Source organism: Astyanax mexicanus, chromosome 22, assembly GCF_023375975.1.
Source record: "Astyanax mexicanus isolate ESR-SI-001 chromosome 22, AstMex3_surface, whole genome shotgun sequence".
Classification (NCBI taxonomy): domain Eukaryota; kingdom Metazoa; phylum Chordata; class Actinopteri; order Characiformes; family Acestrorhamphidae; genus Astyanax; species Astyanax mexicanus.
Genome location: NC_064429.1, coordinates 27,538,040 through 27,558,816, shown reverse-complemented (window position 1 = coordinate 27,558,816; position 20,777 = coordinate 27,538,040). Strand labels below are relative to the sequence as shown.

Here is a 20,777-nt window from a genome sequence, read left to right as displayed (position 1 = left end):
GCTGGGTTTTATTTTCTCTCTCCAAGCCGCTTACAATTAGCCTTCCCCTCCTCGCGCCGCGCGGCATTCTGGGTAACGTAGTTTTGCAGGAGGTGCAAAGCTTGTATGGTGGTGAAAATATTGTATGCAAAACCTATGAGAAAGTGTCAAAAAATGACAGTTTTTTGTAAGAGGAAATGCAAAGCTTTGCGATGCTATTTTTGTAAGAAATGCACTTTTTTGAGGGAGTACAGTTTTTTAGAGGGAATGCAAAACTTCTGGGAGGATATTTTACCTTTTAAAAGGAATGCAATAACTTTGTGAGGGAATGCAATTGTTTCAAGGAAATTTACTTTTTGTGAGGGAATTAATGTTTTCACGTGGGACTGCAAAACGTTTGTAAGGAAATGCAATTTTGGTAAAGGAAATGCAAAAAGGTTTACAAGGTTTTATGAACAAACTTAGTTTATTACTTTTTTTTGCAAGATCATGTACATGTTTTTTTGTGAGGTTTTCAACATTATGAGTAAACTATTTATTTTCTTTTTACAGGGAAAGCAAAACTTTTGCAAGAGGATGCATGGTTGTGAGGGAATGTTAAACTTTTACAAGGGAATGGAATTGTTGTGAGTGAATGCTTTTAATCCTTTTAAAGGGAATTACATTTTTTGCTAATGAAATTTCTTGTGCAAAAATGCATTTTTTTTCACCAGCCCCAAACTCTAAACGTTTATTTTTTCTAACCTCCGTAATAAATGTATGTCACTATAACCAGTAAAAACACTGGTTTATGGTCGCGAGCGCAGTACTAAAGAGCCACGCGGACTCGCTTCTGCTGTTTCCAGCCTGTCGGTTCTCGTGTCTCGGTCTATTTATAGTCTCACGCTGGAATAGAACCCGCAGTTACGGAGTTCCTACAGGGCAGTTGGTGATCCGGGAATGGGAACGGTGGCGCGTGCGTCTCCACCCTGCGCCAACAAACACGAGACAGGACACTGAACTCAGATCAACAGCGGAGCGCGCGCTTCACCACACCAACATGCCCACGAGCCAGACTCGGACCCGCGCGCGGAACGCGCTGAATCGGCCGGAGTTCATGTCCCTCCACCACCAGCCCGCGCGGAGCGGCGGCGCGGAGGCTCGCGCAGGGGCGCGCAGGCCGTCCTACAAGACGCAGCAGTCGCAGCAGCAGCACGCGGAGCGGGGCGGCGAGGGCGCGCAGCAGGACGCGGGGGAGAACGGGCGCGAGCGGCGAGAGTTCCCGGAGGAGGACTGCATGCAGCTGAACCCGTCCTTCAAGGGCATCGCCATGAACTCGCTGCTGGCCATCGACATCTGCATGTCCAAGCGGCTCGGCGTGTGCGCGCACCCCACGTCCTCGTGGGGCGGCATGCGCTCCATGGTCAAACTGCTCGCGCTCACCGGCCACGGCATCCCGTGGATCTTCGGCACCATCCTGTGCCTCACGAGGAGCAACACGCTGGCGGGACAAGAGGTGCTTGTGAACTTGCTGTTGGGTGAGTTTATGCCCCTTTTTGTCTTTGTTCAAAAATGGAAAACTATTTTTAGGGTGCTAATCTGGGTCAAACCCCACCAAAGCTGGATGTGAGTTCTGCCTGTTTGTTCACGTGGACCATTCTAGCCAAACGCCACTGGTCAGTGGACAGCAGACACAGGGGATGGTAATGATCGTGACCAGCAGCATCTGGCTGGATTTGTCCATGTGAAGGAATGCAGCAGTCCTTAAATTTTTTTTCTTTAAATAGTAGCCTAATAGTGTATTAGTGTTCCTAAGTGGAAATTAGGGCAGTATATTGCAATAAATGGCATCAATGTACCTCTGCTATACCATTCCTGTAAAGCCACATAAACAGCTCTGAAAAAAAAATCAGATAAATCAGTTTATTTGATTTTACTAAATTGAAAATCTCTGGAAAATAATCAAGAGGAAGATGGATGATCACAAGCCATCAAACCAAGCTGAACTGCTTAAATGATCGCACCAGAAGTGGCATAAAGTTATCCAAAAGCAGTGAGGAAGACTGGTGGAGGAGAACATGCCAAGATGCATGAAAACTGTGATTAAAAACGAGGGTTATTCCACCAAATATTGATTTCTAAACCCTTAAAATTTATGAATAGGAACTTGATTTCTTTGCATTATTTGAGGTCTGAAAGCTCTGCATTTATTTTGTTATTTCAGCCATTTCTCATTTTCTGCAAATAAATGCTCTAAATTACAATATTTTTATTTGGAATTTGGGAGAAAGTTTGTCTGTAGTTTATAGAATAAAACAACATTGTTCATTTTACTCAAACATATACTTTTTTCCAGTATATTAATTCTAAAAACAGAGTTGTTTGGTAGGTCCCCAGACTTTTTTACTGGTTACCTGATTTACCTGGTGCTGCTAATGGTGCTGATACAAGAGCTACAGAGAATATAAAGATATCCAAAAAGAAACTCAGTCTTCATCTGCTCATTAGACACATCATTAAATGAATAAAGAAACAAGTAAAATTGCTGACTAAATAAGAGCACCTCGCTAAAATCACCACATTCATTAACTGCACCACACTGCACGTTTTAAAAGTACTTTTGCAGCATTCTCTGCGCAATTACACAGTCCCACCTAAATATATGAACTCTTTATAGACACTTTAATATATATATATATTTCTCCTGAGCTCTTCCCCTACAGCTGTGGAGTGTAATGCACTTTCACCCCACTGCAGTAAATACAAATAAAAATTTTACTGCCTTTCTTGGACAGCTGCACACAAGCATTTGTTGACAAGCTGAAGTAAAATAAGCCTATGCATTAAGGCTGTATAGTACTATTATAGAATTGTACACAAATGACTCGGGTTGCACAGTGTTGCACAGTTCTTGCGAGAAATAACAGGGATGCCATTCTCCTCATTACACCAAGGGGAACATCAACACTGTATATTATGGTATGAGCAGTGCTATATGAGAACATGTAAGTATTTACACAATTTTCCATGGGGTTAATGTGTTAGTGGCACTTCACATCATTACTGTAATATTGTTTTAAAATGATTTTTATTTAGTAATTTAGACCATTATTTATTAATAAAGAACTTGTCAAACTCAAGAAAATATATAGGTGTAGGTAATGTGAGTCTGTTTGTTATTGTTATAGAAATTGTCATACTTGATCTAAGTTTAAATGCATTTACCATATCTGGTAGAGAGAGTGTTCAGAGTGATGCTCGCTCCTCCATTAAACAATAATCCTTGGGCAAGGTGTTTTTTTAGGTTTTAACTAAACAGTGATAAAGAATGACTTCCAATGCACTATTAAAACATACATGTTTTTAGATTTTCTGCAATTACCTTGTTTTATCCAGCACCCACTGCTATTATTTAAGGAGCTGTAATTAAATAATAAAAAAACAGCATATAAAAACATACATTTATGTTGTTGCAACAGCATATACAGCTCTGGAAAAAAAAAAAAGAAACCACTTAAAAATTATGGGTTTCTTTGATTTTAGCAAATTAAAAACCTCTGGAATAGAATCAAGAGGAAGATGGATGACCACAAGCATTATTTCAAGCTGAACTGCTTGAATTTCTGCACCCGGAGTGTCATAAAGTCCTCCAAAAGCAGTGTGTAAGACTGGTGGAGGAGAACATGCCACGATGCATGAAAACTGTGATTAAAAACCAGGGTTATTCCACCAAATATTGATTTCAGAACTCTTTCAAAGCTCTGCATAATTTTTGTTATTTCAGCCATTTCTCATTTAGAATAAGACAACAATGTTCATTTTTCTTAAACATATGCCTATAAATAGCAAAATCAGAGAAACTGATTCAGAAACTGAAGTGGTCTCTTAATTTTTTCCATAGCTGTATAATGTATTTGAATGATAAACCATATTAAAAAAGTACAAACCGAAAAAATTCAAATAACTGTGTAGAAATTAAAGTTAATAAAGCTAATGAAGGTACTGTTATTATTAAATCACTGAGTTTTACTGCAAAACAATATCTGCATTTAACTTTTACTCATTTATTACATTCATAACTCACCAAAAAAAATAAATATTTTTTTTCTATAATGCTGATTCACATAAAGTAAACCATGTTTTTTTATGTTCAACCTAAAAACTTTTTAAAATAAGTTTCTTTAACTCAAATTTTTTTTTTTTTATTTAAATAATCATTATTTTATTATTACAGTATTTATTTAGAAAGGTGGCTTTGTGTTGTGTGATCTAGGAATAGCATTATGTCATGATAAGCATGTTCAGGTGTGCTCCTGAGCTACGCTAACAGTAGAGCTTTTATTCTGGCAGTGAGGAGCTGTTGGGTTTGTAGGTCAGTGGCTGAGGGAATACAGGAGGGATTCAGTCGGTTGTGTCTATCTGACACATTCTGCTGAATCTCTCTAGCACTGATTAATTTAATTCTCCATTAAATGAATTTACCAGGCAGTAATTCTTTTTTATGCAGGTTGATTTTACACACATCACATGTTTAGCACTTTTTTTCCTGCATAAACGTGCTAAAGAGCCTGCTTTGAAGTGATGCCACAGTTTTTGTAAATGTGATGTGTGAGTGCGTGAAGAACTTTTTTTTATAGCTTAAAGAGACTTACTATATTTTTTTAAAGCTTACTTTGTTTCACTTTTACTGAACACTAAACACTTTCACTTTTTACCTAAACCATGCAGCACCAAATTAACCCATATATCTTCCCTGTTGGTTCCTGACATAATTTATTTGCATAATGGGCATGCCCCCCATCACTAGCTCAACATCAGTGTGTAGGTTTGTCAACAAGGGCTACCCTCACTTCAGCAGTTATTTAGTAATTATGATTTATTCAGGCAAGGCTAGTTAGTGTTATAATAGAGAATTAACTTAACAATGGGTCGTACTGTGCAGAGGCTTTGGAGAAATCCATGAGGTGTCTAATGATGCAAATATCCAAGCCAATACAGGCTTTCTGTGGGATACTTGTACACCTCTGCTTCCTCAGTACCATGTGAAAGGGTTTTCTCCAAAGCCAGTGCTGTTAGTTCCAAAATTACTCATTCAAAAAAAGTGGCAAAAAATTCTCTTAATACAAATAAATAAACTCACCATCACTTTAATATTCATCACTGTCCCATCTTTGGAAAACACTGCAACAGTTTTAACACTTTAATTAATCCAGTTTAGAGTTCCTTCATTGCAGTTCTTAGCTAGCATGAAGTCTTTCTACAAAGTAAAGAAAATGTTAACTTGCGTTTAATTTTTTCTTTAGAAAAATATTATTGTCACCATTTCTCTCATATATTTTCATACACACAACAGTTTAAAACCACATGATCATTTTTCTTTTTTTCTTTTCATAAAATCACCATATAAAACAATTTTTTTCATTAGCATTCATGCATGACACTTAAAAACCCATGATTCTTTTTCCAACCCTATCCACATGTATTTCTTTAAAAACACATTTTGAAAATACGGTAAATGACATTAATAAAAACACAACACTTTTTGTATTACAATGGCCATTTACTGTTGCACACCTTAAGACATGTTTGTAGGCAGAATGGGGTAACACAAAGTAACACATTTTTAAGTGTTGTGAGAGTGAATAACATCATACAGTAAACAAATGTATGTACAGCTCTGGAGAAAAATTAAGAGACAAACTTAAAAATTATGAATTTCTTTGATTTTACCAAATTGAAAATCTATGGAATATAATTAAGAGAAAGATGGATGATCACAAGCTATCAAACCAACCAGCTGAACTGCTTGATTTTTTGCACCAGGAGTAAAGGCCAAAAGTAGTGTGTAAGACTGGTGGAGGAGAAAGAATGCCAAGATGCATGGAAACTGTGATTAACAACTATGGTTATTCCATCAAATATTGATTTCTGAGCTCTTACAACTTATGAACTTGTTTTCTTTGCATTATTTGAGGTCTTTTTTTTATTTCAGCCGTTTCTCATTTTCTGCAAATAAATGCTCTAAATGACTATATTTTTTATGTGGAATTCGGGAGAAATGTTGTCTGTAGTTTATAGAATAAAACAACAATGTTTATTTTACTCAAACATAAACCTATAAATAGCAAAATCAGAGAAACTGATTCAGAAACTAAAGTGGTTTCTTTATTTTTTCCAGAGCTGTATATAAATGAATAAAATGTGAAATATCTGGGCTTCATACTGTCGGCAGTGAAATAAAAGTACTGTATGGAAATGCATATTTTTTTTTTTATATCACACCTCTCCTTCCACCTGCAGCTCTCTTGCTGGACGTGATGACCGTGGCAGGCATGCAGAAGCTGGTGAAGCGTAAAGGACCCTGGGAGATGTCCCCCGGCTTCCTGGACTACCTGGCCATGGACATGTACTCCTTCCCAGCAGCCCATGCGAGCCGGGCAGTCATGGTGTCCAAGTTTCTTCTGGCGCACTTGGTGCTGGCAGTTCCTCTACGGATTCTGCTGGTGCTGTGGGCCTTCCTGGTGGGCATGTCCCGCGTGGTCCTGGGCCGACACCACCTCTCGGATGTAGGATGCGGCTTCGCTCTGGGATTTCTCCATTACAGCCTGGTGGAGATGGTTTGGTTGCCTTCTAGCACTTGTCAGACTCTTATCTCAATCGGCACGCTCAACTGGTTCTTTTGAGCGGAGAGAGAGTGTGTGTGTCTGTGTGTGTTTGTGTGTGTGTGTTACCTGCAGCCTTTAAAACTCAGTCGGGATTGCCTTTAGTCCCTCTGTGGAGTAGAGGGCACATTTTCCAAGACGAACTGAAGTCTTAGGTAGTTTTAAAGCCTGAATTGAACATTTTACCATTTGCGCCAAAGCTATAGAACCTGAGAGAAGCATCTGAGAAGATCACAGGGTGGACATTTGCTATTGATGTGATATAGCAATGCCTATGCATTGAAAGCTGCTGCATACTGTTTAAAAAAAATGCCAAAAAAGGTCTATGTATACAATAGATGATCTGCTTCGATTTGTATTTGTTTTTATTGCATTTGTTTAACTGCTGTGAGCGAGCGAACGTTGCTCAGGGATTTTTGTAACAGTGGAATACTGTGTCATGGAAAATCTCTTGTTTTATTGTGAAATCGGATATCCTTTAGAAAAATAACCCAACAACAACTGTATTTGGACACTAAGTCCATGCTAAGCAAATGCTGGAACCTTTCAGTCACAAAGCCTAGAGCGATGAAGTCCGAAATACAATGGAATAAAGCGTCCATTCTCTTCTCATCATTAGTATTCATTGGTATCATTAGTAGTGTCATCAGGAGCAGAGTAAAGAGGCCAGACAATGTTCGCATTTGACAAATGCCTTTGAACAAAAAGAAAAAGACAGAAATAACTGGTTAGCAAGCAGCGATTCTCTCCTAAAATAGTGAAACACTGGTTGAGACCCTTATTCATCTTCAATACCAGCACCACATATGTACAAGTAACACTTATAGTACCAATCAAATATTTGGATACAGCTTTAATGTTATGCATTGTAGATTGACACTAAAGTCATCCAAACTATGAAGAAAAACATATGAAATAAACTGAGAAATAAACCAGAATATGTTTTGTATTTTAGATTTTATAAAGTAGCACCTCTTGCTTTGCACATCTTGACATTTTCTCAGTCACATGGAATGGCTTTCAGTTAACAGCTGTGCTGAATGTGTTTGAGAGCAACAGTTGTAAAGTTGTGAAGAGTTAGAGTTGGTATACAGTGAATAGCTCTATTTGAATAATGTTCTAATCCATATCATAGCAAGAACTACTTAACTAAGTAAAGGAATGAAGGTCAGTCTATCTGAAAAAAATCAAGAACTTTAAAGTATCCCCAAGAGTCTATCGAAACATGATGATGATGGAACTGGCTCTCATTAGGACCGCCTCAGAAAAGGAAGAAAAATAGTTACCTCTGTTGCACAGGATAAGTTCATTAGAGCTACCAGCCTCATAGTTACCAACCAGCTACCAACCGCTACCAACCCCAGATAAGAGCACATCATAGTCTGGTTGACTTCAGTATTAATTTACAATATAGAAAAATAAATTCATTAATGAATAAAAACAATGAATGAGAAGATGTGTTCAGACTTTTTACTGGTACTGTATACCCAGGTAACGTACACATGTACCCATGTATTTGGGGCTCGTATGGGTATCCCAACCGGGAACCAGAAGGTTTTTCCCTTGGGTATTACATTAGTCCCACATATGGATGCCCACAAGAGTCTGTGTTGTGACCAGGAGGGGTTAAACCTAATCACCATCTGGGTTGTAGACTTCACATTTGGCCTAGATGGGATTCATGCGAGATATCACATGTACAAACCCACTCAGAGCTGCCTTAGGTTTACCTGTTACCCACCAAGCCCACGTTCCACCCATGTGAGCCCCACATGAACATGTTGGCTGGGAAGCATCTTTGTAGTGTTAACCCTTTAACATCCTAAAAAATATGTTTTACAGTGCTCTGCAAAATTGTTGGAATTGTGAAGCCAGTCCCTTATATCTGTTGTAGACTGAAACAATTGGGTTTGACATTAAATCTGTAGTATGTTGTCTAGTTCCAGTAACCTGAAACTGCATATTGTGCTATAACATATTGTGTACTATAACATTTTGCCTGATCAGTGAAAGTAAATGTGTGATTCCTCCTTAATCCCACTAGAAAACCTAAAGCTGATGTACCTTAATCATTAAAACACTGGTGCTGATTACTTTACATTGCTGAGCCAAAACATTAAGCTACTCCACATGCATCAGTCCATGAGACATAATGAATATTTTAAATCCCATTTGTCAATAATTTGCAATATGATATTAATAACGTATTTTATTCAATTATTGTGAACATTTTGGAAAACATACTTTGACTATTACGTTTTTATTTTGTTAAATAATGTTATAAAATATATATTCACTTATTCTCTCATAGAACAACATGGATGTCCCAATTTTGCTAATAACACACATATATGCAAGATTTACATGAATGTGTTTGAGTATTTCATAAGGGCTTCATATTGAGTAAGACTACACTTGTGTGATTGTGAGAAAGAGAAAGAAAGTGTGAGAGTGAGAAAGTGAGAGAGAAAGGTTGATTTTAATTTTGTATAAATATGTTATAAACCAAATTATTGGTTTATAGGTTTGATATAAACCTGAATTTCAAATAATGAACAGTGGCATGATGGCAAAATATGATGAATAAATAAATAAGGACTGAATGTCCTTTACGTGAATAAAATAAAATACTGTACTATATACTTTATTTTCGTTGTGTGTGTTTATTATCAGCTTCAGTTGTGTCACTTGTGTTATGTCAAGGTCTACAGGCCTGCAATCATGACAAAATTTACTGGAGCACGTAAGAAGTTCAAGTATGTATTCTATGTAGTCTGTTGTGCCTCACCTCTGACATCCCAGACTTATTGTTGACTTCTAAGTCCATGCAAAAACCAAGTAACTCAAAACCTCTTCAGGTCATGTGCAGCAACACCCAGCAGCAGCAGCAGCAGCAGAATGTCTCCTGATCTACTGAGCGCTGAACTTTTCCCCAGCTGTCTGTGTCAGTCTGTAGCCCCTCTCTGTAGAGGTGATCAGATAACCCGGCTGGAGCGAGCCCCTGACTCAGCAGGCTATAAATACAAAGAGTCGGGCAGCGGGTCCATGCCATGCTCTATTAGACCCTGCTCTTCTGGTCACCACAGCCCCACTGAACAGTGTTCATTACTGGCTGGAGATTGTGTGCTTTTTTGGGTGGTGGGTCATTTTCAGCACTGCAGTGACACTGACTGACATGGTGTTGGTGTGTTAGTAGTGTGCATTGTGCTGTGTGTGTACGAGTAGATCAGACACTGCAGCAGTGCTTCTGGAGTTTTTAAATATGTGTTTACTATTTAATATGATACTATATAACTTGGTACTATTTTATATGGTTACTATTTAATATGATACTATATAACTTGGTACTATTTTATATGGTTACTATTTAATATGATACTATATAACTTGGTACTATTTTATATGGTTACTATTTAATATGATACTATATAACTTGGTACTATTTTTATATGATAATATTTAATATGGTACTATATTACTTGGTACTATTTTTAAATGATAATATTTAATATGATACTATATAACTTGGTACTATTTTTATATAATAATATTTAATATGGTACTATATTACTTGGTACTATTTTTATATGATAATATTTAATATGATACTATATAACTTGGTACTATTTTTATATGATAATATTTAATATGGTTCTATATTACTTGGTACTATTTTTATATGGTTAATATTTAATATGATGCTATATTCCTTGGTACTATTTTTATATGATAATATTTAATATGGTGCTATATTACTTGGTACTATTTTTATATGGTTAATATTTAATACGGTGCTATATAACTTGGTGTTATTTTTATATGGTTAATATTTAATATGCTACTATATAACTTGGTACTATTTTTATATGGTTAATATTTAATATGGTACTATATAACTTGGTGTTATTTTTATATGGTTAATATTTAATATAGTACTATATTACTTGGTACTATTTTATATGGTTAATATTTAATATGGCACTATATTACTTGGTACTATTTTTATATGGTTAATTTTTAATATGGTACTACATTGCTTTGTACTATATAACTTGGTGCTATTTTTATATAATTAAATTAATATGGTGCTATATTACTTGGTACTGTTTCATATGGTTGCTATATAACTTAGTACTATGTAACTAAATACTATTAAATATGTTACTATTTAATATGTCACTATATAATTTGATACTATATAACTTAATACTATTTAATATAGTTACTACATAACTTTTTTTTTTATTATTTATTATGGTTGCTTTATACCTTGGTACTATTTAATATTCTCACTATATAAGTTGGTACTATATAACATAATACTATTTAACATGGTTACTATATAACTTAGTACTGTTTATTATGGTTACTTTATGCCATGGTACTATTAAATATTGGCAGTATATAACTAGGTACTATATAACTTTGTACTGTTTAATATGGTTCATATATAACTTTGTACTTGGTACTATGTAATATGATTACTTTCTAACTGTGTACTGTGTAATATGGTCACTATATAACTTGGTGCTGTTTAATAAAGTACTATATAATTTTATACAGTTTATTATGGTCACTATATAACTTGGTGCTGTTTAATATAGTACTATATCATTTTAAAATTGTATACTGTTTAATATGGTCACTATATAACTTGGTTTTATTTTATATGATGCTATATAACTTTGTACTGTTTTAGGTCACTATATAATTGGTGCTGTTTAATATAGTACTATATAATTTTAAAATTGTATACTGTTTAATATGGTCATTATAGAACTTGGTACTTTTTAATATGGTCACTGTATAACTTGGTATTATTTTATATGATGCTATATAACTTGGTTTTATTTTATATGACGCTATATAACTTGGTTTTATTTTATATGACGCTATATAACTTGGTTTAACAGTGTATAACAGTGTTTAAACTTTAACTGCTCTCTCTGGCGCCTCGTGCGGGCGGGTGACTCGAGCTTTACGTAATTTCCGTATTTCCGTGTGGAGCGCAGCAGTGAAAGCGAGGCTCCAAAGTCCAGAGAAGCGCCCGCAGAGTGTGGAGTATATCGCTGGCTGCAGTTCAGCTCCTGTTTATCCGAGTTATTAATCTTAAATAATTCAAATAAAGCCAAAGAGCGCGTGGAGATGGCAGAGAGTGACTGGGATACGGTGACCGTGTTGAGGAAGAAGGGATCCGCCGCGCAGTCCAAGTCCAAACAGGTAACCACGTTACTAATAATGCTAACAGCTAACTGCTAATGCTAACTAGCCTAGCCTGTGAGTTTGTGGGGGCGGATTGTTGTGTTACTGAAGGGTTGTGTAGATGATTTTCAGGGGTGAGCTCATAGCTGACGGTGCTGTAGTGTCTCTTTTTGGGTTAATATTAATATTTGGGGCCTCTTTTTATTAAAAGTACACTAGTGTGCTAGCTAGCTAACTTACTAACCTAGCTAAGCTACCTTTCAAGGCACTCTAGTTAACTTAACATCTAAACATGCGCTTAATTGTGTGTCTGCAGGCTGTAACTGCTGCCCAGAGACGAGGAGAAGATGTTGAAACTACAAAGAAGTGTAAGACATCTGATATATTTTATCTTCTGTAAGATTATGCTCTTAATCTGACCATATGTTGGGTTTTAGTGGGACTCTAGTAGCTAGCTAGGGTGTTCTGGCCATGGGGCTTGTAGTTAAATAGTGAGTTGTAGTCCCAGAGCTTTATGGCAGAATTCCTCCTCTTATTTAAACTTTTGAGGAATACAAATTAAATGTAATATTAACACTGACTTATATGGACTGGATTAGTTTCTCATAAATCTCCTGCATCCAGACTGCAATTGAAAAATACAGGAGGACCAGTGAGTTTTTTTTTTTGTCTTTCTCAGTCACGTGACATCGTGTTCAGTAGCTCCTCCGTTTCCACTCGCTGTTGTGTTTACGTGGATCTCGTTAAAACATGTGCCCAAAGTGTAATTATGGTCCATGGCAGTGGACAAATAGCTATTTTATTAAATGCGATGTGACGAAACTCAAAAATGTCCTTTCGGATGGCACTAAAATTATGGGAGGACCACAGAGTTCTGAAAAACACAGTAGGCAATTCAACCTGTAATTTTCTCAGAGGGCGTCTGAGTAAAACACATACATGGTCAACCCCCCCCCCCCCCACCCCCCCCCCTAAAAAGAGAAAATTACCCCAGGACTGCCTGAGAAGCTAATCCCACCCGGATGGTGCTTTAACACTTATTACTTTAGCTACTTTTGTTTTGTAAATAGTACCAGTCAAAGTTTTTGTTTTTTTTCCCTACATTGTAAATGAATACCGAAGTCACCCAGACTATGAAGGAACACATAAGGAATCATATAGTAACTTAAAAGTGTTAAACAAACCCTGATGAACTTATCCTCTGCAACAGAAGAAACTCATGCTCTTCCTTTTCTGGGGCAGTACTGATGAGAACCAGTTTCATCAAAATTGAATTTTTGGAGTTTTTTCTTTATTTAGTTGAGTAGTTCTTGCCGTAATATGGATTAGAAATGCTATAGAGTGAACACTAGAGCACACAGCCAACACAAAGTTAGCATGTTGCACTTACAGTGTACAAAAAAGAGGCCAGGCAGTAAATCATAATGTATAATAGCCAAGACCAACCTACCTAAGGTAGCCTGGGGGTAAAATGACTAAACAGTCATGGTGAGTGTCAGAAAGCCAATGGAAAAGAAGCAGTCAATGACAACAGACTAAATACAATTATCATAAGTTAATTAATCTCTGATATCTGTTTAAATGTGTATAGGGCCAAAAATGAAGCTAAAAGTAGTTGAGTAATACTCGGTAATATCTAATTGTACGCAAAACAGACTTAATTTATTTAAGTTAATGGAATTTGAGTGCGTTTACAGTGTAGGTAAAATATTACTCTAGTAAACTATATGTCCTCCCTTTACTATTTTGTGTAAATAAAAGTACAGAACCATAATTTGAGTTATCAGAGTGATGGCCTTTTTTGTTCTTTTTTACCCTGATTGTTTGCTTTGGCTCTGTTAATTTTGATATGTTTTATGCACAAAAGTTATAGTTATAGTTATAGTCACCCCAGTTACTATATAATTTTATTATTTATTGTCATGATTAATTGTAGTAAAAGATGAAGGTGTCTTTCTATACTAATGAGTGATATTTGTGTTCCTTGCAGGGGCTGCTGGTCAGAATAAGCAGCATGTTGTAACTAAGAACACAGCCAAACTAGACAGGGAAACAGAGGAGCTCCATCACGATCGAGTGCCTCTGGAGGTCGGCAAGGTCATTCAGCAAGGCCGACAAGCTAAGGGCTTAACTCAGAAGGACCTGGCCACTGTAAGTATAATTCTTGATCTAGAATATAATGGGTTTAGGGATATGATGTTTTCTGATATGTCCTCTGTTGTTGTTAGTAGTAGAAGTTAGGACATTTGACTGTATGTGATATAATGTTTGTGGTAGGACTTCCACAAACATCTCCGGATCAGCACTTTAAATATCAGGATATTTTCCAAATATCACAACAAATGTGTGTCAAGCTGGTGGAAGTAGGTCACTACCCTGCCAAAAGTCATAGAATAGTAGTAATTAAATGAATCTGTATAATATGTAAGTTGTTCTCTTGTGAGTGAGGTTAAACTCTGGTCAGCATGCTCATGGCAAGTTCAAGCAAGATCTGATAGTGGGTGCCAGATAGATGGAACATTTCATTTCTGAAATTGTGCAGATATTTTAACATTCCCCAACCCACAATGTTGCATATTAAACAGGAATATTTTATTATATTACCAACCACAGTGGACAGTGCAATATATCCGTGGGTGGTCCACATTCAGTACAGGAGACCCAACACATCTCCCATAGGTCTTTGCAGTGTTGTTTGGCTTCAGTGGGTAGTGGCAAAAAAAAAAAAACTTTGTGTAATCTTTTATAGACCTAATCATAAATATTTTTGTATTTTGTTTTCCAGAAAATTAACGAGAAACCCCAAGTCATCGCAGATTATGAATGTGGCAAGGCCATTCCCAACAATCAAGTAATGGGAAAAATTGAGAGAGCAATTGGTGAGATTTTATCCTGTTTATATAGTTTTATTATATTGTATGTTTGATATATAATATAATATATAATATAATATAAATATTGACCATCCACATTTCAGGACTTCGACTGCGTGGAAGGGAAATTGGGCAAGCTTTTGAAGTATTGCCTAAGAAGAAATGACCGAAAAATCCTCGAAATCCACCACTTAGCCTACAGAATCCCTTCACTATTCAGGCCTTTTAATCAGTCTTCACATGCTGCTCTCTCATCCATTCCCTTTCCCCTAACAGTAATAAATCTGCTTTTTCCAGTGGTGGACCAAATGTCATGTAATTGACATTATAAGAATGACAGTGTAATATCTTCTCTTACTTAGATTGATCATGGAGTGCTGCATCACTTAAGAACACTGCTTTTTTTTTTAATTTTTGAAGACTGAACTGAACTGTCATGTGTTCTTTACATTTTCATAATTTAATGCTTGCTCTCAAGTTGAAATAAAATAAAGTTTTGCATTCGGTGTAATTGCAAAGTACACACGTTCTGTTTCCTTCATGTTTTTTCTTAGAATGGACTGTAACTTCTAAACACACAGATTACCACTAAATGCAAGGACATGATGATAGTAATTTGTAGGTTTCAAAACTGCATGATTTAGTTTTTTAACATCCCACTAATAAAGGGGGCAATATGACATGAATGGCATGCAGTGTTGCATTACTATGGGGCAGTCTCCCTGACAGAGATAAAGCCTATTATGAGACTAAACAGCATTTTAATTGGAGAAAATATATTGTACAACTAGGCCTAATACCTGTCTGGGGAAACTGATCCTGTACCTTGGAGTAGTTGCAAATTGATGACACATTTAAAATACAATAAAAATTATGTTCTAAGCTGGTCTTTAATGGTTTAGGCAAAGGTATACCATATACTGGTAAGATAAGTGTATGTTGAATTACAGACAGGAAATTACATATACTAGTGCATCTCAAAAAAATTATAATATCATTAAAAAGTTACTTTATTTTAGTTCTTCTAATTCAAAATATGGACCAACACCAGCAGATGACATGGCTCTCCAAACCATAATTAAATGTTTTATTTCATTTGGAAATCAAGGGATCAGAGTCTGGAGGAAGAGTGGAGAGACACTTGAGGTTTAGTCTAAAGTTCCCACAGTCAGTGATGGTTTGGAGAGACATGTCACCTGCTGGTGTTGATCCACTGTGTTATATCAAGTCCAAAATCTTACAGCACTTCATGCTTCCCTCTGCTAACAACTTTTATGGAGATACGGATTTCATTTTCCAGCAGGATTTGGCACACTGCCCACACTGCCAAAAGTACTAACTGGTTTTATATAATATTATCATTTTCGGAGAGTTTGGGTTTTCAATGGCTGTAAGCCATAATTGTAGGTCACAAAAAAATAAGTGAACGCTTGAAATAGATCACTCTGTGTGTAATATATCTATATTATGTATGATTTTCACATTTTGAACTGATATAAAGTACCTTTTAAATTATATATTTTTTGAGATGCACTAATAAATACATATGAATACAAATCCATAACATATAAAAGTTAAAAAAACTATTACAATAACATATTATTCAAGATACTTAAAAAAACAAAAAACTAAAAAGCATATAATATCTGGGCTGAGTCCCGAATCTTCGCACCCAGCCAATACTCCTGGAGATGACGTTTTTATGTTTTTTTTTTTCTTTTGTGTGTTTTATAAATTTTAGTAAAGCTTAAGTCAGTTTGGTCAGTGTAACGTTTTGCAGTTTAATTTTCTGACTGAATCAAGCTAAGTTTGAAAAGAAGAAGAAATAGATTTTCATCCAATTGTTTAATTATCGGATTTTTAATTTCAGCCTTTTGCAAACAGAATTTCAAGAAAATAATTTTCAGATTTGTCCATTTTTGTATCTTGTAACAAATCTTATGGAATAATCCAACTTGCAAAATGCAAAAATGGAAAAATTATAAATAAAAAAAAGTTTTTCTGAAATTACCATTATAAGGGGCAAAGATGAGAAAACTAAAATTGGAAAAATGGATGAAAACATATTTCTTGTACACTGCACTACATAAAAAAAAAATGAAATATTGAGTTTTTACATCCAATTTTTATTTTTTGCATTTAGCCTCGACTGTCTGACAGTGAGTGAAGTCTTTGGTCCGGGCATGCGCAGTGCAGCTGTGTAGCACATATTGGATGGGGGCAGAACTCGGCAGAACACCGGAACGTTTTTTCAGCTGCTGCTTTCAGACGGACAGGACGCGGGCTGGGCGCTGTTGCTACAGGCAGCGCTTAGCGTTGTTTTTACTGCACGCCTGTGGATACTTTCGCATTTTAACATCTTTATAACTATTAACAGCCGTTTTTACACAGGGGAACTTTACACCAGCAGCACACAGAGCTCAGAAACAGCTGTTTCTGGATAAAACGCGAAATGTAGTTAGCTGTTAGCTAAGCTAACGACCGTTAATTAGCCGGAGTTCAGCCGCAGCAGCGGAGCGGAGAGAAGCCGAGCAGATTACTGACCAAAAAAAGCAGCTGTTTGGGACTTTTATCCTGAAATATAGGACCGAGGAGCTGTACAGAAACAAATAACCTACAGCCACAAGAACAACGTCAGCTAAACTGGATTATAACGGCTTATAAACAACGTTTGGACTGTTTATTTAATAACTAACTAGTCAAGAATTTTAGACAAAATCGGAGAAGAGCCTGAATTTTATCCAAGAGAGAGAGAGGACATCTGAAGAACATCAAACAAGCTGGACTACAGTCTAAAACAATGTTTAATACAGCTTGTTTAACACTATGTTGGACAATTCATGAGAGAAACACAAATTTTACTGCTGAAACCTCTCTTTATTTTATATCTATCTGAGCTACAAGGACCTCATTCAGCTGAAGTGTGCCATTGTCCAAGTTTAGATTAATGGATAAAGGATGAATAGGCATCTAAAAACATCAAACAAGCTGGACTACAGTCTCTAAAACAAGGCATATGGCTGCTATTTAATGAGAGAAACACTCATTATACTGCAGAAAACTGTCTTTATTGGACTAGGACCACATTCAGCTGAAGGGTACAGTTTTTGAGATTCCAAGCCTGGAAATAATGGAGAAAGAACTAAAAGGCATCTGAAGAACATCAAACAAGCTGGACTACAGTCTAAAACAAAGCATATGACTGCTTTTTCATGAGAGTAACGCTCATTATACTGCAGCAAATTGTCTTTATTTGATATCTATCTGAGCTCCATGGACCACATTTGGCTGAAGAGTCCAATTTAGTCTGGATTAGTAGAGAAAGAACTGAAAGGCATCTGAAAAACATCAAACAAACTGGACTACAGTCTAAAACTATGCGCTTGATTGCACATTTGACACTATGAAAGAAATTTAATGAGAGAATCATTCATTCTACTGCAGCAAATTGTCTTCATTTGATATCTATCTGAGCTACAAGGACCAAATTCAAGTTTTGATTAATGGAGAAAGAACTAAACAGGATCTGAAGAGCATTGAACAAGCTGGACTACAGTGTAAAATAATGTTTAATTCAGCTTATTTAACACTATGTGGGACAATTTATAAGAGAAACATTGCTGCTGCTGAGAAATCGTCTTTGTCGTCTATCTGAGCTACAAGAACCACATTCAGATGAACTGTCCAAGTCTGGAAAAGCAGCTGAAGAGCATCAATCAAGTTTAAGCCCTAAACAACATTTAGGGCTGTATTTACATTTAACCTCCTGGTGGATAAAAATAAGATAAAACACATGAAGTTATCCAGAGTTTGGATAAATGAGAGAGAGCTTAAATGCATCTGAACAGCATCAACCAAGTTGGATTATTGGTTCATGACTGTATTTTTAACAAACCAGTGGACTCAATGAGAGAAAACACATTCTACTGTTAAATCCAAGTCCGGATAAAGGTAAAAGAGCTGTTTGACAGCTTCTTAGGCACTTGAACAGCAGGTACATGACTATTTTAACAATCTGGAGGATCTAACAAGAGAAACACACATTGCACTGTGGAAAATGTGATTAATTGTATATCTGTCTGATCTGCAGGGACCACAATCATCTTAAATCTGAAGTTTATCCAGAGCATAGCTCAAGCTTCAGTATCTACCAGTGTGTTCCTAAACATTATGGCATGATCTGACATGTTTAGCCAAGAAACCGCACAAGAACACCACCACCTCCTCTTCCTCACCTCCCTGGACCACCATGGCAGACAGATACCCATTAGCAGAGAAGGCCCTGTCGGAGGGCTTTGCCCGGCTCCGCTTCAGAGACACCTCACTGCTGATCTGGCAGCAGCAGCAGCTGGAGCTTGAGAAGGCACCACCAGCCAACTACCTGAGCCGCAGCCAGAGCGCCTGGTACAGCCGTAATGGCAACCAGGCCGTGGTGGTCCGGGACAGGAAAACACTGAGAGACCCAGAGACTGGCTCCCGAATTTGTTCTGTTATGTAACAGTATTTGCAGATTATTTTGTTATATTAATCCTCTTCTGCAGAGGGTGATCCATGCTTATAGGTCTGCTGCTGTGAGACACAGCTGCAAATCTTATATAGAGATTTTATTATGAGGTCAAGATTATTTTTGTAGTTTAATTTTTATACATTTAAATTGGCAGCTAAGCTATATTTTACATTATGTGAGTTTTAACTGAGCCAAGACAAGCCTAAACCCATCATAGCCAGCTCAAGCGATGGTTTCATTTGAGTTGAGTTGATGTTTTAGCTGGTCTACATGCATGATCAAGCTATATAACCAGTATATAACCAAGCTGGTTATGCTGTTTAACCTTTGGCTACAAGTGTAGGTGATCCAAAACCAAAACACCCCTTTTTTGCAGCAAAATAAGTTTTTAATTCTCCCACAGGACACTTTTTGAGAAGCTGCCTGTTCACTTTACTCAATAAGTACAGATCAGTAACAGGAATCAACCCACAAATTCTTCATGTTTAAAAACAGACATATAACTAGACAAAACGTTACAAAACAGAAGCTAGGAAAGTATTGATTTTACAATAAGGTTCAGGAAAGTGCTTTTTTATTCAGAATTATTAATTTGACAGTTGCAGATGTACTGCAACTTAATTAAAAATAAATTCTATTACAACTAAGATCTTCAGCAAAATCTAACATTAAACGCTTTTCGTGTAATGCTTGACTATAAGTCCTAAAAATATAGGCATGTAATATCAGGCAGAAAACTGATAAAATGCCTGGGTGTTAAGGGGTTACCCTGTATGGTCAAGCTTCGTGAACAAGTTAGCTTACTAATAGAGTGTACCATATTTGTTTTCATCTGGATGTCCAGCTGTTCCACTATTCTGACCATTAAAAACCATCCACACTTAGCTACCAGCATCAGGTGAGCATAGTTTTCTTAACAAAAATGGTACATTTAGATCTATATATTCTATATTTATGAATATTGCATATTTATAATGTCCATCATATTGAGATGTAAGCAAAGTCATTCAGAGTGGTTTGATGTGAAGTTGGTCTGGTGTTAGAAACCATGGGTCATAATATCTAAAACACTAATATTATTTATTCATATTTATATTATTCACTACTCAAAATAATCAGTGGACCTGCACATCTCATATCTTGAGGTTTTGTGTGGAAAGTTAATTAAAAAAAATTCAGGTCAAAATAAATGTTTAACAAACAAGCTTAGACACAAAGTTTAGCGGACTCTCATTACAGAATAACCAGATTTCCTTGATGTAGCTTTTACCAATCATTTTAAGAAACGTTCTACAGCTTTCTATTGTAATGTAAATGCGTTCCATGTGAACTTGGAACTTGTTCGATTTTTCCAAGTAGGAATTTTCAGTTGAAACGCCTCAACTATCAATCAGATTTTCTACCATTAATTTTAACATCATAAAAAGTGGTGCAGGTTTTGAGTTACCCAAAAGTTCACTTTTAGGCTTGCTTTATTTATTATCTGCAAATAGTGTGAACTTTTAGTGAAAATGTAGCTGTCTAGAATTATGTGAAACTGTCAACTTGTGTGTGATATCGTTCCAAACTCAGACA

At 36.4% G+C, this 20,777-nt stretch overlaps 3 protein-coding genes across 4 annotated transcripts; all 3 read left to right on the top strand.

The window, feature by feature from the left end:
* The first annotated feature begins 881 nt into the window (after window positions 1-881).
* plpp7a (phospholipid phosphatase 7a (inactive)) lies at window positions 882-9,267 on the top strand. The gene is made up of 2 exons (XM_015604425.3): window positions 882-1,496; window positions 6,259-9,267. The coding sequence occupies exons 1-2, from the start codon at window positions 1,019-1,021 to the stop codon at window positions 6,639-6,641; spliced, it is 861 nt and encodes a 286-aa protein (XP_015459911.3). The 5' UTR covers window positions 882-1,018; the 3' UTR covers window positions 6,642-9,267.
* Window positions 9,268-11,600: 2,333 nt separating this feature from the next.
* Window positions 11,601-15,218, top strand: edf1 (endothelial differentiation-related factor 1). Its single transcript, XM_007243879.3, has 5 exons — window positions 11,601-11,840; window positions 12,139-12,190; window positions 13,813-13,973; window positions 14,608-14,701; window positions 14,800-15,218. Exons 1-5 carry the CDS (start codon window positions 11,766-11,768, stop codon window positions 14,859-14,861), a joined length of 444 nt encoding a protein of 147 aa, XP_007243941.1. The 5' UTR covers window positions 11,601-11,765; the 3' UTR covers window positions 14,862-15,218.
* Window positions 15,219-16,933: 1,715 nt separating this feature from the next.
* On the top strand, window positions 16,934-20,301 carry LOC107197492 (putative uncharacterized protein BRD3OS). Of its 2 annotated transcripts, none has more exons than XM_049470343.1 (2): window positions 16,934-18,646; window positions 18,786-20,301. In XM_049470343.1, the coding sequence occupies exon 2, from the start codon at window positions 18,945-18,947 to the stop codon at window positions 19,191-19,193; it is 249 nt and encodes an 82-aa protein (XP_049326300.1). In that variant the 5' UTR covers window positions 16,934-18,646; window positions 18,786-18,944; the 3' UTR covers window positions 19,194-20,301. The 2 variants fall into 2 exon arrangements, with proteins under 2 accessions (XP_049326300.1, XP_049326299.1); XM_049470342.1 differs by having other exon boundaries at window positions 16,934-18,689.
* Window positions 20,302-20,777: the final 476 nt, after the last annotated feature.

Excerpts from the sequence above, each read along its gene's own strand:
- plpp7a (XM_015604425.3), top strand. The coding sequence starts at position 1,019 with ATGCCCACGAGCCAGACTCGGACCCGCGCGCGGAACGCGCTGAATCGG. Across the intron at positions 1,497-6,258 it reads GCTTGTGAACTTGCTGTTGG|CTCTCTTGCTGGACGTGATG; the intron begins GTGAGTTTATGC and ends TTCCACCTGCAG.
- edf1 (XM_007243879.3), top strand. The coding sequence starts at position 11,766 with ATGGCAGAGAGTGACTGGGATACGGTGACCGTGTTGAGGAAGAAGGGA. Across the intron at positions 13,974-14,607 it reads CTCAGAAGGACCTGGCCACT|AAAATTAACGAGAAACCCCA; the intron begins GTAAGTATAATT and ends TTTGTTTTCCAG. Across the intron at positions 14,702-14,799 it reads AAAAATTGAGAGAGCAATTG|GACTTCGACTGCGTGGAAGG; the intron begins GTGAGATTTTAT and ends TCCACATTTCAG.
- LOC107197492 (XM_049470343.1), top strand. The coding sequence starts at position 18,945 with ATGGCAGACAGATACCCATTAGCAGAGAAGGCCCTGTCGGAGGGCTTT.